This window comes from Lutra lutra, chromosome 1 (genome assembly GCF_902655055.1).
Source record: "Lutra lutra chromosome 1, mLutLut1.2, whole genome shotgun sequence".
NCBI classification, from domain to species: Eukaryota; Metazoa; Chordata; class Mammalia; order Carnivora; family Mustelidae; genus Lutra; species Lutra lutra.
Window position 1 is genome coordinate 222,929,826 of NC_062278.1, and position 15,765 is coordinate 222,945,590.

At 63.6% G+C, this 15,765-nt stretch overlaps 3 protein-coding genes and 1 non-coding gene across 6 annotated transcripts in view; 1 reads left to right on the forward strand and 3 right to left on the reverse strand.

The window, feature by feature from the left end:
• The window catches only part of ABCA7 (ATP binding cassette subfamily A member 7), a 16,907-nt gene extending 15,077 nt beyond the window's left edge, over positions 1–1,830 (reverse strand). The window contains 5 exon segments of the mRNA XM_047707422.1: positions 230–306; positions 437–549; positions 632–773; positions 970–1,063; positions 1,152–1,830. Of these exon segments, the coding sequence (XP_047563378.1) occupies positions 230–306; positions 437–549; positions 632–773; positions 970–1,063; positions 1,152–1,217 (492 nt within the window). The 5' untranslated portion in view covers positions 1,218–1,830.
• The window catches only part of LOC125087317 (GAS2-like protein 1), a 26,467-nt gene extending 10,850 nt beyond the window's left edge, over positions 1–15,617 (forward strand). The window contains exon 2 of the mRNA XM_047707512.1: positions 14,218–15,617. Coding sequence (XP_047563468.1) covers positions 14,372–15,424 — 1,053 coding nt within the window. The 5' untranslated portion in view covers positions 14,218–14,371 and the 3' untranslated portion in view covers positions 15,425–15,617. The remainder of the gene's footprint in view (positions 1–14,217) is intronic.
• CNN2 (calponin 2) lies at positions 2,985–10,485 on the reverse strand. Of its 3 annotated transcripts, none has more exons than XM_047707485.1 (7): positions 10,300–10,485; positions 6,436–6,557; positions 5,931–5,997; positions 5,688–5,825; positions 4,895–5,011; positions 4,583–4,729; positions 2,985–4,025 (listed from the first exon to the last, which is right to left on the reverse strand). In XM_047707485.1, the coding sequence occupies exons 1-7, from the start codon at positions 10,468–10,470 to the stop codon at positions 3,747–3,749; spliced, it is 1,041 nt and encodes a 346-aa protein (XP_047563441.1). In that variant the 5' UTR covers positions 10,471–10,485; the 3' UTR covers positions 2,985–3,746. The 3 variants fall into 3 exon arrangements, with proteins under 3 accessions (XP_047563441.1, XP_047563450.1, XP_047563458.1); XM_047707494.1 differs by lacking the exon at positions 10,300–10,485 and adding an exon at positions 7,228–8,384; XM_047707502.1 differs by lacking the exon at positions 10,300–10,485 and adding an exon at positions 6,737–7,214.
• Positions 15,618–15,655: 38 nt separating the features above from the next.
• LOC125089565 (U6 spliceosomal RNA) lies at positions 15,656–15,762 on the reverse strand. Its single transcript, XR_007123976.1, has one exon. It is a non-coding gene; the product is annotated as a U6 spliceosomal RNA (small nuclear RNA).
• Between the last annotated feature and the right edge of the window lie 3 nt (positions 15,763–15,765).

The following is a 15,765-nucleotide window of genomic DNA, read 5'->3' on the forward strand; positions in this document are numbered from 1 at the left end:
TGCAAGGCACGCGGACTCGTTTCAGGGCTCGCTGGCCGGACCCGTGCCAGCTGGACACAGCCTATCTGGGTGCTAACAGGATGAGGAACATCATTCCAGGTGCCAGGGACAGCCCAGGCACTGGCCTGGAAGCTGGAATCAGAGGCCCCTGCTCCACGATGGGGAAGTCCTGGGACTTTCTGAGGGCAGCATCCCAGAGTCAGCCTGGTGTCACACCACTGCATCTCACCTCTCCAAGCAGTGTCCCCAGTAGCTCAGTGGTCAGAGACAGGAGGTCCTGCAGTCGGTCGCTTGGCTGACGCTGGGCTGGGGGAAGAACACACAGAAGCGTGAGCTTAGGTAAAGCCTGGCCGGAGGCAGCCCCGCCCTGCCCATTACACAGCTGGACAGATGGAGGCTCAGAACGCACCCCTGCCAGACAGAGGCCCTGCCTCACCTGTTGTGCCCGCAGCTCTCAGCATCGGCATCAGCTTTCCCAGGCTGGCCAGCGTTCTGTGGGCATTGGGGCCCCCCAGGACAGTGCGGGCATCTGCCAGGAGCCGGGAGACCCTGGGGACAGAGGGAGCAGGAGGTGGGGTCTCAGCAGACACCCCCATGCCCAGGGCCACCACACCCACTGCCGCCAGCTCACAGGGAGTCCTGGAAGTTGCTGAGGACGCGAGGCTGCTCAGCGGGCGTGGGCTGTGGGAAGCAGGTGTTGTTCAGGTTGCAGATGAGACCCTGGAGCCAAGGAATGGTGCCGGCCGAGGGCAGCGGCTTGTTGGGGAAATGGCCTGTGGGGATGCTGGGCATGGGGGTCTTGCCAGAGTCCCCACCATGTCCACAGCCTCCCCAACAGCACGGTCCACTCAGACTTTTACTGGGTGCCCAGTCTGTGCTCTCTGACCCCTACTGGGGCCCCTGTGGATGGGGGGCCCATTGCCTACCTCCACCCCCCTCAAAAAAGAGCCTGGTCCTTGGGGGACTTACATTCATGGTGCTCAAGTGGGGGGTGGGAGTGGCGGACGGCCACCAGGATGAAGAAGAGAAAGAGAGGCCACAGCAACTCCACCAAGAGCTGGACCTGGGGGCGGGGCAGAAGAGGTGGGGGAGTGAGGGACAGCGGCGGACACCGCAGCCACTCCGCCCTGGCCCATCAGTCCTGGCATTACCGGCTGTCTCCTGCGGTACAGGAAATTCTTCCAAAGCAGCAGCATGAGCTGCGTCCAGAAGGCCATGGTGGGAATGGACAGAGCCCACGACGGAGCGCCCGCCTGAGGACGTGCGGTGTGGCTGCGAGCAAATCCCGGCCCTTTCTACCCCCGACTCCTCCACCCCATGGCGCGGGCTCCTGGAGGCTCTGCTGGGAGCCAAGCCGCAGGCAAGTATTAAAGGGTCTCTTCTGTCCCTGGGGGCGGAGTGAGCCAATGGGAGCCCTGCCCGAAGCCATCCTCGCACCTGATTGGGTGCCTGGGCTGTCGCTCCCTGCAGGGCGGGCGTCCAAAAGGCGATCAACTAATTCTTCAGGGGGAGGAGCTTCGGCTCAACTCCGCAGTCGCCAGGCTCCACCCGAGGTCCCCTGGGGACCTCCCGTTCCTGGCCCCCAGCCTCATCCCGAGCCCTGCGAAGGACCCCCCCACCCCCGGCTCTTCCAGGGTGACACGTGCTGAACCTTTCACACGCCCGGCTGGGAGCAGGGCCTGCCCCGTCCCGCAGAGAGACAAGCAGAGTCACCCCGCGGGAGGCAGGGCTCCCCTCTACGCGCCCCTCACGTGGGGTTCCCCGCCGAGAAGAACCCCAGGATCCCCAAGATGAGTAAGGAGAAGAGGCAGGGATGCGGGCTCCTGGAGCTAGCAATTCCTGACGCCCACCTTGGCTACGACTGTCCAGCTCTGGCCGGCCCCACCGTTGTAACGAAGACGAACCCAGGCGGGGACGGGCCCCAGGCCACGGACGAGGCCGGAACTCGCACCCAGGACCCCCGGCCCGCCACTGCGGGCTCTGCTGTCCATCAGGTGGGAGCTGGGACGCAGGGCAAGTGGGAACTCTAACGGGCAGAGGGGCCGCAGGTGCATGTCGCCAAGCCCCTGTCAGGGGAGACTCCTGCCCAGTCTCCTCCCAGCAATGAGCGGTCCGTTCCCGGGCCTGCGGGAGCCACGCGCGCCGTGGGAGGAGGCCGCGCGGAGCCGGGTTTCTTAAAGGAACCGCTAGCCTCTTGCTGCGTCACGGTGGGGCGCTGGGCGGTCGGCTCACCCCACGCGGGTCGACCTCCGGACACGCGGGACAGTCTGCTTCCCCACATTGAGTACCCGCCTGCAGTGCCGCAGGTCCCTGAGGAAGGAGGTCCCTTTCTCCCCAGTGTCCCCTGGGGGACACGGATCCTGGCCAGGCTCGCTTCGTTACCCTGGGACTCCCATTTGTCCGTCCGCAAAGTGGGGGTTCGATTGGTCATCATTTGTTCATCCCCCAAATAGTCTTTCGGTCCTGCAGTGGGCCAGGCCATGGCAGGAGGGGGACGGGGCCCCAATATTCCAAGATTAGAATCCTGGGTCATAATGGTAACATCATTTTGAGGAATACCTCCGGTCCGTTCCAGAAAAGTGACATTTCCCGAGCTTGTGGCGAAGAGGATGCAAGTGGACGGACCACAGCCCTGAGGGGAGCTGGAGGGCAGGGGTTGGTATTGGAGCTTGGGGGATGAATAGGAGTTTGCCAGCCCAGGAACTCCAGGCCAGGAGGCCAGACACCAGAGCTGCCTGTGGGGCTGGGAGATCCTTTCCAAGCGGCAGGGAGTTCCAGCCTCTTTCCCCCGCCCAGGTCCTGGCCCTCAGCCTCCTTCTTCATCCCACATTGCTTTCACCCTCACTCCTCTGCCAGCCCCGGGGCCTCTGCTCCTCCAAGGCCGCTGAGGACCGCTAGAGGCTGGCCTGCTGCCCCACCCCAGGGCCCCAAACCGGGACCCAAGCCAAACCCCCCTCCCCAGCAGACCCCAGCTCCACCAGCAGTTTCTTCCTAAAAAGAGGTTTTTATTGCCTTTGGTCCACAGTCAACATTTCACATTATCTCTTGGTCCCAGGGCTCCTGGACGGGGGCCAGTCCCTGGGTAGGACCTCCGGGTGGGGATCCTAGTGCAGAGAACTTGTCCTCTTCCCTTGGTAGAGGAATGCAGATAAGTATGGGAAGGTGGTGGGGGGGGTGGCTCTGCCTTTTCCACCCAGAACTCTGTTGTCCTGGCTGGGCCTCAGTTTCCCCACTAGCCCCTGGGACGAGCCACAGGTGAGTCTGAGAGGGCTAGAGAAATCCAGTTCCCACAAGACCTCAAATATTTTGGACTCTGGCCTGGCCCTCTCTCCTTGGGGGCCGCCTTCCTTCCCAGCACCCCCTTCCGCCATCCTCCCACCACTGTTCCTCAAAAAAAAAAAAAGAAAAAAATTTCTTTCATTAAAACTGCCTGAAACTTCTGTGGGTACAGAAACCACAAACTGATCAGAAGAGAAAAGGGAAGAAAAGGAGAGGCAACCGGAAACCATTCAGGGCTGGTCCCCTCCCCGACCGGGTATCTTCCTCAAACCCCCACGGCTCAAGCCCAAAGCCTGCTGGGAAATCTGCAGTGGCCGGAGCCCTCCCACCGCGTAGGTCTGCCCCTGCTTCACCCCTTCCCCATAAGCTCTCAGCCGGCAGCGCTCAGACAAGGAGAAAAACAAGATAAGCACAGAAGAACCCCAAAACCACACGCAGCCATGTGTGGAGACGCTCACACGGGCGTCTCAGTAACCAGCCTCCTCCTGGGGGCGGTAGGGGGCGTACTCTGGGGCCTCCCCTGGGCCCGGGCAGTCGCCCACAGCCGCCGAAGCCCCATCGGCCGCGGGGCCTTGAGGGCAGTACTTGGGGTCACAGATCTGGCGCCCCAAGCCAAAGACCTGGCCACTCTGGTTGGCACCCTTCGTGTGGCCCATCTGCAGAGACACGGAGGAGTTGTCACACTTGTCAGTCCCCAGCTTGGTGTCGTAGATATGCCGCCGGGTCCCCGGAGCTGTCATGCCCACCTGGACAGGAGGAGAGTGCTTCAGGGCTGGAGAAGGGTGGGGGAGGGAGGCCCAGCAGCACTGGCCCCCGCCCCCCCACCATCCCCAGCTATCTCTGCCTGACCAGGTCCCTCCCTGCCCTGCGGGGACGCCCCTCTCTTCTGCCCCTGTGCAGAGCTGATCCCCACCACTAGCCACCCCCTCCCTGGAAACCCCTTGGCGTCTGCGTCCGGCTCTCCCTGCCGGCAGGAAGCTCCCCAGGTTGGGGCCGAGGTCCCCCAAGTACCCGAGAGTTCCGAGACCGTTGTACGGACAACGTGCAAGAGGAGAGCGCATCCCGGGAGCCAAAGCCACCAGTGTTGGGCCAGCCCCTGGGCGCTCCTCTGAGGGAAAATGGGGCCCAGAGCCCAGCAGCAGCTTCCCCGGGGACAGGTAACAAGTGGGGGCAGGGACAGAGAAGGGACAGGCGGAGCGGCAGGAGAGTGACCCAGGGTGGGACCCTCTGTGGGGTGCAGCCATGTCCGTGGGGCAAGGAGGAGACCATGGGGTGGCGGCCGGGGGTCCGGCGGGAGCCCCACCTGGCTGGCACACTTGTTGGTGCCCATCTGGAGACTGATAGTCGAGTGGTCCATGGGGGGCAGGATGTGGTTCTTGGGGTCGTACAGATGCCTTCTTGTGCCGTAGGCCGTCATGCCCGACTGGCTGGCACACTTGTTGGTGCCCATCTGCAGGGAGGGAGGCAGGAGTGGTGAGGCCACCCCCGCCCCCCAGGCCTCTACATCCTGCCCTGAACCTGAGGGGGCCCAGGGCTGGACAGGGCCTGGGTCCCAGCGGCAGCCCCCCCACCCCCCACCGAGGTGGGCACAGGGCCCGAGGCAGGGGGAGCCCACCTGGAGCCCAATGACACACTGGCCCGCCTTCATGGTGGCGTCGTCGAAGTTGCGCTCCTGCTTCTCTGAGTATTTGACGCCAATGTCCACGCCGCTCTGTAGCCCCTTTGTCTTGGCCTGGAAGGGAGGGGTGCTGGGAGGGTCACAGAGGGGCCACCGGGACCCTCGAGCCCGGCCCAGACCAGCGCAACCGTGGGGATCCGGCTCCAACCGCCCCTGCCACCAGGGAACAGCTCAGCTCAGAACAGGAGTTCCGGAAGGTGTCGTCACCAGCCACCCTGGGCCTCCTCCCATCACCTGCTACCCAAGCCTCCAGAAACCCACCTGCTCGCCCACACCGCCCCTGCCCCTCGCCCCTCCCTGGTCTCCCCGCTCCACTCCCCACATGGCGGCCCCAGGGTGCTCAGGAAATGCCTCTTGGCTTGCAATTCCCTCCTCCTGAAATGCTGTTCCAGGCCTCCCAGGTCACTAGACCCCACACCTGGGTCCAAGGCCCCCTTCTTCAGGCCGCTTCTCACAGTTCAGAACTTTTTTATCATCTACAAAAAAGTGAAGATCGAACCCTCGTGTCCACTCAGGCCTCCAGGGGATGGGTGTGCGTCTGCTGCGGCTCGTGGCTTCCCACAAACAGGCCGCTCTGGCACGGGATGCTGGTCTTGGGGAGGCTGCCCCGTTCGGCCCTGAACCCCAAGTGCCTGGAGCCTCAGGTGGGACTGAATCCAGGGCGTCTCTTAACCCCCGTGGACCGCAGCGCGGGGCCCCAGGAGGGTCGCTGCCTCCGTCTGGGCCTCACCTTCCCGGCCAGGGCGAGAAGAGACACCTGCACCTGCGTCATGTTCCCGCTCTCGAACAGGTCGTTGGCCTCAAACAAGTCCACGGGGTTCATGCCGTAGCTGACCATGGCCTTGATGAAGGTGGACAGGTTTTCCAGCTGGGGAAGGCAGGGACGGATCATGAGGCGACCGCGGCCGCGCGCCTGGCGGGCGGAGGAGGTTTTTGCGCTCGTCCTCGTGGCGCCCCGCCTCCCGGCCCTCACCTGGTGCCAGTTCTGCATGGAGCGGTTGATCTTGGGGACCGAGCCCGGCTGCAGCTTATTCATGAGTCTGGGGCAGGGGACACACGGGGGACCTCCATTAGCGCAGGGGAACCTCAGAGACGTGAGAGACTCATTCTACACTTGGTCACACCCATGCCTTCCCTAGCAGCCTTGCTGCCTCTTCCCAGGCCTAAGTTTCCCCTCCTGCAACGTACGCTTCACCCCCAAGGAAGCAGGGACCCAGGACCATGGTGGCAGGTGTCAGTGCCACAGCTGGAGGCCGGGAAGCTGGGAGTTCCCACTCCGCAGCGGAGCCTGGAGGCCCTCCCGCTCTGGGGAGGGCGGAAGGTAAGGGTGCTTGTGGTCAGTAACTCAAGAAAATGAAAGACAAGAAAGACCCGAGACCAGAGACCCATTGCAGAGAGAGGGCGCAGGCTTCCCGCCAGAGGTGCAGGGTGCCGGCAGGATGGGCAGCACACAGCCCCCACACAGCCCCCACACTCACGTGCACAGGATGACTCCATCTTTCAGACCCTTCTGGAAGTCGGGACCGATAGACAGGCCTGTGAGCCCCTCGATCCAGCCGCGGAGCTCTGCCTCCTTCTGGGGGTCATATTTGGACAGCAGCTGGAGGAGCAGAGGGCACAGGGCGGGGGTGAGCCCAGGTGGGCCGCTGTGGACCCGGGGATCTCCCCGGCCACGGCCCTCCCCCTCCCACCATCGTGCAGACATTGGCCAGGGAAGACAGCGGTGGGGGGCATGGGGTGGGAGTGGGGGGCTCCCGCTCCGGCTGCTTCCAGCTGCACCTCATCCTCTGGAGAGGCTGCCTCTTCTCTGCTGTTTTTAGATTGTTGTGAGACACTCATGATGTTGACCATTTGCACCATTATCGAGTGAACAGCTCAGTGGTTTTTAGTACACTCACAATGTTGTGCAACCATCACCTTGGTCTAGTTCCAGAACATTCCATCAACCCGAAAGAAACCCTGTTCCCATCAACCATCACCCCCATCCCTCTCCCCAGCCCCTGCCACCTCTAACCTCCTTCCTGTCCGCAGATGAGCCTGGTCTGGACATGTCACACGCAGTGACTCACACCCCGTGTGGCCTCCCGTGTCTGGTTCCCTCCCTGAGCGTTGTGGGCTCAGGGTCTGTCCCCAGGGCCATGCATGGGGGCACCTCGCTCCTGCTGGTGGCTGCGGGACACTCCAGTATGTGGGGGACACGCTGTGTGTATCTGTTCATCCATGAATGGACATTTGTGTTGTTTTTACCTTTTGGCTATTGTGAGTAACACCTGTATGAACATCCATGCGTCAGGTTTTCAATCCTTGTGGATGTGTATCTAGGAGTGGAATCACTGGGTCACAGGGTAACTCTATGTTTAACACACTGAGGAACCACCAAATCCGTCTCTGTCCCTTGAACTGACTGTACCAGTTACTGCCACAGGGCCTTTGCACAAGCTGTCACTTCTGACTCAGATGTTCGCATGGCTGGGTCCCTCCCTTCAATCCACTCTCCAATCCAGCTTGAGGTTCCCCTCCTTGGAGAGGGCTTCCCTGACCACCCCGGCTATGAAGCCCTCCTCATACCCCTGTCTCCCGCACCCTGCCTTGTGTTCCTTCTACTTTTATCTTTATACAATACGCCTCCTTGCTTAGGAGCTACCCCTTGAACTTTGCTTCCCAGCTCACTGCTGTCTCCACAGTCTCTGGATGGTGGGATAAAAATGCTCCCGGTCCCCCATCGGTGCACACCCAGTACCCACAAACATACACACACTCTGTTCCCAATGGCAGCAGCTCAGGGCATCAAAGGGCAAAAGGGCCAGAGGCCCAGAGAAGCCCCAGTAAGTCAGGGAGACCCAGGCAAGGGTGTGGTGTGGGCAAACGCAGTCAGCCCCAGCGTGGCTCCTGGAGTGCAGAGACAGGAAGCTGGGTCTGGTCCCCCTCCGGTTCCAGACTGTCCAGCTCAGGGGGCTTTCTGCTCTGGACCCACATAGATCCTGCCCTGGACACTTTCTCTTCCTGTCCCTCTGCCCCCACCAGGGGACTGGGACCCAGAGCCACCCTCTGCAGACCCAATTCCTCCTCTCAGCTCTGCTCCTAGCTCCCTTATGACCATGGACACGGTTCTCTCCCTGTGCCTCAGTTTCCCCACCTATGTTTGCCATTGTTTGCACAAGGGCCTCCTGAACCAGGCCCCTCCTGGGTCCTGAGTATAAACCCCATGGCAGCGTGGGATCGGGCCACAGACACAAAGGCAGGGAGGCTGGTCTGCTAACTTGATCCTCCCTCCCTCCCCCCTCCTCCTGGTTCCCACAGCCCAGCAGCCCTGCCCTGAAGAATGAGAAGCCCAGTGCAAGGGAGGCCGGCTGGTCTGGACGCCTGGCATACCTGCCCAGGGCCGTGCCGGGTCCCTAGTGGCTCCTGAGGGCGGGTTCCTGGGTCGAGGAGCCGGGCCAGCCCCGCCTGGAGCCCCCGCCTACACACACACACCACCACCCCCTCCGTGTCCAGCGGCCTTCAGCACATTCCTCCTCACCGCAAACTGCCAGGAATGCAGGGGCTGCCTCCCTGCTAAATCGGGACCAGCTGTTCCCAGAGGTCTAGACCCCCCAGCCAGCCGGAAATGGAGTGACAGCTCAGGGACACAGTGGACATCAGCCTGCCTTCATGCCTACCAGGCAGGGGCAAACTGAGGCACACAGGGCCAGGGAGAGGTCTCCAGAGGTCTTAACTTCTTCCTAAGTAGCTGGTAAAGTGGGCGGGATGTGGGTTTCAAGCCCCAGGTTTCCAGTGCTGGTGCAGCCCGGGTGACCAGGGCAAGCTGGTCATTGCCTTCCCATTCCCCAGACCTGCAAACTGCAGGCCGGTCCCAGGGAGCCTTCTGCCCTCATCCCAGACAGAGCAGGTCTCGGCATGCCCCATCTCACTCAGTCTGAGGAAGCTGCCCGCGCGCGCCCGCTGCCCTCCACTTCCTGCGGCCCCGGGGGAGACAGGGAGGGCTGCCTGCCAGGCCCTGCGGCCATCAGGTGCTCCGTCCGAGTCCTCACTCCGCCGCTCGCTCGCAAGCTGTGCGGTTCTGGGCGGCGGGTATCTCTGAGCCCGGCTACAAACGCACGGGGCTCTTAAACCTCTGTGAGGTCGAGCAGGGCAGCAGGGCAGCACCTGCACCAGTCGCCCTGTGTACACGTTCACGCCATGCAGTTGGGGCTGGAGCGGAGAGGAGTGTGTTTAGGGAAGGTTCCAGATCTTGCTGGGTCACCCCTGGGCTTAGTTCCCCAAGCCTTGGCCATCTTCCGTCTAAGAGGCTGGAGGGAGGCCCTGCAGTCTACGACCCCCGGGGTGCCAGTGGGACAGGTGCCTGCATGGGGCCGGCAGGGCCGCACCTTCCGTGTGCCCAGGCAGGCTCCCGGCGGTGGGTGGGGGGGGGGGGGGGCTGCTGGCTCTGGGGCTGCATTTGCATTCCCAGGTGCCCGGAAGGAGGCTGGATGGGGATGACAAACTCCCCTCCGGCTGGAAGGGCCTGGAGTGTGACTGGCCTGGGACATCTCCCTGGGTCTGGGAGCACCCCCTGCTCCCCCTTCCCTAGCACAGACCCTGCTGCAAGTATGTGCCCCTCTCTGAGCCAGATCAGCAAGTGCTTTCTCAAAAGTGTCTGGCCCAGGCCCCACCCGTGTTTCTAGCTTGCAAACCCCACACCTTTTAGGATTACATTCAGGGGGCCCATCACACCCCGTAGACCCCTTTGCTGTTGCTTTAACTGTGTCAGATGGGGACAAAGAGAAGTTACCAGGGAGCAGCTGCGCCCCCCCCCCCCCCCCCCCCCGCCCGCAGCCCAACTTCCCTCTCGGTGCCCTCCCCCCCGCCAGGTGTTCGAGGTGGGGAAATTCCTGTGGGGGGGCCACACCCTTTCCAAACAATGCGGGGCCCGCTCCCTTCCCCTCTTGAAGCTCGTGTGGCCAGGGAACCCGGAGGGGGCCGCCGGGGTCCCCTCAGACCCTCGGGGTCAAGTCCTCGCCGCCCTGAAGGGGCCCGGCGCTGTGGGGCTGAGGGAGGGAGGGCGTTCGGATGGGGCAGGGCTGGGGGAAGGGGTCAGACCCCGCCCGCCCCGGCTGTCGGAGGGAGCCGGACCGCAGACCTCACCGCCCGAGGGAGATGAGGGAGCCCGGGGCGGACGCCCCGAGCTGAGCGCACGGCGGTGGGGACGGAGAGGGCTGGGGTCGGGGTCGGGGTCAGGCCATTCTCCCGGGGCTCACGCCCGCCACCCGCCACGCTTAGGGGAGCCCGCCGGGGATCCGGGCCGCGCGCCCCGCGGAGCCGCGACGGCCACGCCAGGCGGACACGGCGCGCCCCGCACTCACCCGGTTCTTGACCTCGGCCGACAGCCCGTACGAGGGCCCCTTGTTGAACTGCGTGGAGCTCATGGTGGCGGCGCGGCGGGACGCGGCGCGGCGGGACGCGGCGGGCCGGGCCGGGCCGGGGCGCCGGGGCGGGGGACGCGCGGGGCCGGGCGCCCCGCCCCCGCCGCCCATTGGCCCCGGCGCGCATGTCCTTATAAGGCTGGGCCGCGCCGGGCTCCCGCGGCCGCCCCGACCCCCGCCCCGGACGCGCGCCCTGTCCCCGGGGCCCGGAGGGGCGGCGCGGCCGGGCCACAGCGGCGCGGAAGGGCGGGCGCCGGGGGACGGGGCCAGGCAGTCCTGTCCTCTCCCTGCTGGCAGACGCGGGGCGGCTCCGGCCCCTTCCCGCACCCTTCGGCGCCGCGATGGGAAAGGTGTGCTGGGCGGGACCCTGGTCCCCTGGGGCTCGAATGGGGACCCCTCTCTGCCGCACGGAGACGCCTCCCGCTCTACCCCCTTCCTGGGAGCTCCCATAGCCCGGGGTGGACAAGGGACCTGGGACAGGCTTCTCAAAGCCGGGGCCGTGGGAGCGGGGGCTTTGACGGAGGAGTAGGAGTTTGCCAGTCCAAAAGGGACGGTGCTCCTGGCAGAGCGAAGGGTGCGAAGCCCTGAAGAGACTGTCAGCGCTGAAAGCAGGTAGAGCTCAATCAGACGGATCAGGGAAGGGGCGTTGGGATGAGAAGAGGCTTTGAATCTCCCACCCTGGAAAGACAGGGAACAAGGAGGCAGTAGAACAGGGACTCAAGATCGAGGCGTCCTGGGGCTAGAGCGGAGGCTGTCCAGTCTTCCAAGCCAGGCACACACTTGCTGCTCAACAGGTGGTGGGTGCGTGTACAGATAAATCAATAAATTAATAAATAAATGACAGAATAAATGAATTTACGTTCAGTAATTCATTCATTCATCCACGGACACAACCACTCACTGCTCTCTGATATTGCTTCCGGGTCAGTCCCTTGCTAGGAAATGCTGGTCGCAGATCTTAGTGCCGACCCTTCCTGTTCCTGGAAAGACAGAGCCCGGCACAGACTCCCACCCCTGTCCCACAGGAGCAAGTACAGGACACAAGAGTCTGAAGGAGGGATGAAGGACGCTGGAGTGGACGTGGTGGCTCTACCAGAGGCGCCAAGGAAAGCTGCATATAAGAGGGGTGTGGGAAGTGGGGTTTTAAAGCATGAGTACGAGTTTGACACATTTGACAAGCAGCTCATTGGGCTCTGTGAGGGCTCAGCAACGACTCACCCCTCCCCTGCCTCTTCCCTGGGAAGCACATCTCCCCAGTTCCGCACTCCCTAGATATCTGCTGCCTCTCTGCCGCTCATTCGCCATTCCATCTATCTGAAGATCTTTTCTTCAGGGTTCAAGTCCTAGCCGCTGGTCTTGGATGAGTCCCTTGGGTCTCAGTTTCCTTGTCTGTAAAACGAGGAAACAGCGCACAGTGGGGAGTCAACGATGAGCCGGTCTGGCTCTGAGTGTGGGATAGTGTGGTTTGTTGGGATCTAGGTGGGGAGCTGTGAGGGTGATAGGGTCCTGGAGCAGGGGGAGGAGGTGGGGGGCGGGCTAGACTCCTTGTGGGGTCTGCTGGGGCCTGGGAGTCAGCGGGACCCGTGGCACGGTGGAGAAGGGCAGCCTGTGGCGGTCAGCGGTCCAGCGTGGCCCCAGGCTCCTGCCCCAGCCTGTGGTGGTCAGTGGCTGCCAGCAGCGTGCCCACAGATCTCCTCGCCACGCCCAGCCTCTGATGCTTGTCCAGGGAGCCTCTGTGGCTCTAGGGACACCACCTGCACTGGGAGGCTCTGGGACAGAGAGGCTGGCTGTGACACCCGCCTGTGCCTACTCAGGGGAGCATGTTCCCAGGGCAGTGGCTGCCTGTGTTCTGAGGTGGGGGCGGGGGTAGGCAGAACTCCCCGCGCCCTGTCCATCAGGATGGGGGGGCAGCCGGCAGCTCTGCGGCCTCGACACCCCCCAGCGAGCCCTCCAAGAACACTGGTACGCCCGAGGGGAGGCAGGCTTCCCTTCATTAGATTTTAATTAATCCTGGCTTAAAGTCAAATTCAGATTTTGCAAAACCTCTGCGCACATTTGAACAACTTGGGCATGTGTGTGTTTTCCCGTTCAGCGTAAGTTGTACACAGTCGAGCCGTGGAGGGGCATTTGCAGAGGCAGGAGCGCGGGGCTGCAGGGGGTGTGCGGGGCCGCCGGGTTTGCGAGAGCCCGTGCAGAACAGGGTAGAAATCGGTGCCTCGTGAACGTCTCCCGCGAACTGGGGCTGACAGCGGGTGGAAGCCGGTCCCTCCCAGTTGTCTCCACTTGGCTCAGAGTCCGCCATCGCACGCAGTCAGGGTCATGTCTGCACTGGCCAGCGCTGTTCTGGACCCGCGGCCACACCCAGACCCCCGGTGTGGTTTCGTCTTGTTTTGGGGGGATGGCCCTTGAGTTAACAATGTTTTTTTGTACGTTTTTAGGTGGTTGAAAAGAACCCCGCTCTGCCGCAGGTGGAAACACGTGAGCGCAGAGACAAAGCTTTGTGGGTTCGGCCGCACCCCTTTCACAGTCGCCTGGTACTGCCAGGCTGACCAGGAGGACTTTTAGCCTTTGACAGAAAACCCACCTGGGCTCTAGACGCTCAACCACCCAGAACCCAAGAAATCCAGACTCAGATGGCCCCAAACTCAAACTCCTGGGGCCTGGAAGCTTAGGGTGTCACCATTTTCTAAATTCGGCCTGAGGACCTGCGATTTACGGGATGACATAATTCTGTATAGCCCTAACCCTCAGCGCCCCCACTTGGAGCCCCACTTCAAATCCCGGACTCCCCCGGGCTGTGGGATTTTATGCAGCAACGACACTTGGCCTCTCTGCGCCCCCTCGCCCCATCTGGAAAACTCCCCACAGCCCCTGGGTTTGCTGTCAGCGTAAAGTGGGTTAATCTGTCGCGGTCCCAGCCGCACAGGGCAATCTGAGATAAGGGTCGTCCAGTCAACACAGGCAAATTTCTTAGGAACTTTGGCCTCCGTTGAAAACCTGGCAAGGAGATCTGGGTCTCTGCAGCTGCCCTCTGTCCGTGCCCCTCCGGGACTCACTCATCCCCCCAGGACTGAGCCCTGGGGAGACTGCGGGGCTCATGGGGAAGGGGATGTCAGTTGTCCAGGTACTCTGGGCTGGGACTTTGGTGATGCCTGTGGGTAAGGAGGCCACAGCTGGAGGACCTGGGGTGACAGGACCCCCCAGAGCCTCAGCCTTACTAGGTAGGGGGCTGGGCCCAGGGTCTCGGTGGCTGGGCATGGGGACTACAGATGTGGCAAGGGCCCTTCCCCACAGCCCCCTCCTGGGCAACCCCATCCCCTCAGTGTCTGAGCTCTCTGAGTGGGACCCTGGGGGATCAGGGTAGGACCCCAGGTGGGGCCCCCTTTGGGTGCCTCCTGGGGGGGGCTCCCCTTGCTCTCGGCAAACAGTCATCTCAGGACATAAGCCTAGTGCAGACAACAGTAAAACAGTAATAGTATCAATAGCATCTGGGAGGAGGGAGAGGGGGTACTGTGAGCCCAGGTCAGGAGCCTCCCTGCTAAAAATGGGCCACGCTCCCAGCGGCCCCCGCAACGGAGATGTGACCAGTGCCGGGTGAACTCTGCAGCGTGCCCATCCTCTCACTGTGCCCAGGTCTGTCTCAGGTCCTTTGCCCTGGCTGTGACCTCTGCAGACGCCCCATCCTCCTGGCTCCTTCTCCACCCTCCCTCCTGTTCCAGGGTTAGCTTCTCCTGAGTCTTCCTGAACCCCCAATGAACACTCAATCTGCCCCCGGCCCCCTTCCCCCCCCCCGCCGCCCCCAGGATGGCCCAGACACCCCACTGGCGGTGTCCACAGCACCCTGGGACACCTGCCCACATTCTCACTTCCCGATTGTCCCCAGAAACGTCCTTCTCTAGCACTTTGGGTTGACACTTGGAGCTCTTCCTGGCCACTTTTCTTTCTTCGTGACAGCGGCTTTCCGAGGAGGCCAGCTGCTGGACGACTGCAGTCGGCTGGCCTTGCAGTGTGGATGCGCGGGGACGTGTCCCTCGCTTTGGTGGCCCCGAGTTCCTGCGACGTGGCAGTGAGCTCTAGGCGCGCCTCAGCCGCAGGTGCTCGCTTCCGCACAAGGCACAGGAGTACACACGAACTGCGACCTGCGTCACACCGGGGAACCCTGGCTGAGGCTGGGTCTGCTCTCCGGCTCCGACGACACCTGCCAGCCTCTTGTTGGGACGGTTTCCCTCCCTCTGCGCGGGACACGTGGCTCGGGCGTGAGGCAGTAATTCTGGCAGCGAGCACTCACGGAGCCGTGTGCCAGACCCAGTGCAGGGCACTGGGGGGAACAGAGAAGGAGCTCAGCCTCCTTCCGGGGTTGGAACAGGAGGACCCTGTCCGCGCGGCCGGCTCGGGGCATGCGGCTCCCGGGATCGCAGACCCGGATGGCGGATCTGGAAGGTTCTCTCCGCTTCCTGGGGGCAGCTGGAGCTTCCGGCATCCCTGGGCACTCCCCGTACCCGGACTGTCGCAGAGACCGCGCCTGCCCCGCGCGTGGGTGGAGGCTCCCGTCGGGGACCCGCGCGCGCACCAGTCTCCCGGCCGGTCCGCGCGCGCACGGAGCGCAGGAACCAGGCTCCCTGGGCCGCGGCCCCATTTCCGTCTCCCAGTACGGGCTCGGGGCCCGGGCTCCCGGGAGCCGCCTTCCCCGTTGGCAGCAGGCCTGGTGTCCACTGTGCTTTGCCAGGGCAGCCGCTCGGGCGTCCTCACCCCGGACCCCCGGCCCCCTCCGCCCGTCCTCCTCACTCCTGCCGTGGCGCGGGGCCCCCGGAACACAGCAGGCGCCCGGGAAGGCTCACCCCAGTGTTTCCGCGGCGCTCGGGAGGCCTCCGCAACGACTCCAGGGGGGCGCACGCGGAGCGCGCCCAGGCTGTGCGCCGCAGGGGCCGGAGGGCGGCGGAAGGGCAGGCATACCTCAGCCCAGCGGTGGACGCGAGGAGGGGGGGCCTGCGGGGCTGCGACCGGGTCCACGCGGTTCGCACACCCGCCTGGGCCTGCGAGTTCCGTCCGCGCCGCTGTCTCCTAGGAGCCGCGCGTGCGCGGGGGGCGTGTGGCGGCTGCACGGGGGTCTGGGGTGCCGGGAAGTAGGTGACCCTCCTGAGCGACCCGTTCACGGGGGAAAGTCGGGTACTTGCGGGAAGGGAGAACCAAAGGCGACGGAAAGTGGCCCTGAAACCGCGTTCTCCTCTTCCGCACGCAGCAGGCGCCCCGCGGGGCTCGTGGTCGTCCGCCTTCCCGGGGAGCCGTGCTCCAACGCAAAAATATGGAACGCTTCACGAATTTGCGTGTCATCCTTGCGCAGGGGCCATGCTAATCTTCTCTGTATCGTTCCAATTTTAGTATATGTGCTGCCGAAGCGAGCACGGT

Coding starts and splice junctions, on each gene's coding strand:
- CNN2 (XM_047707485.1), bottom strand. CDS start 10,470: ATGGGCGGCGGGGGCGGGGCGCCCGGCCCCGCGCGTCCCCCGCCCCGG. Junction 5,826..5,930: donor CCATGCAGAACTGGCACCAG/GTGAGGGCCGGG, acceptor TGCCTTCCCCAG/CTGGAAAACCTGTCCACCTT. Junction 4,730..4,894: donor AGTGTGTCATTGGGCTCCAG/GTGGGCTCCCCC, acceptor CCCTCCCTGCAG/ATGGGCACCAACAAGTGTGC.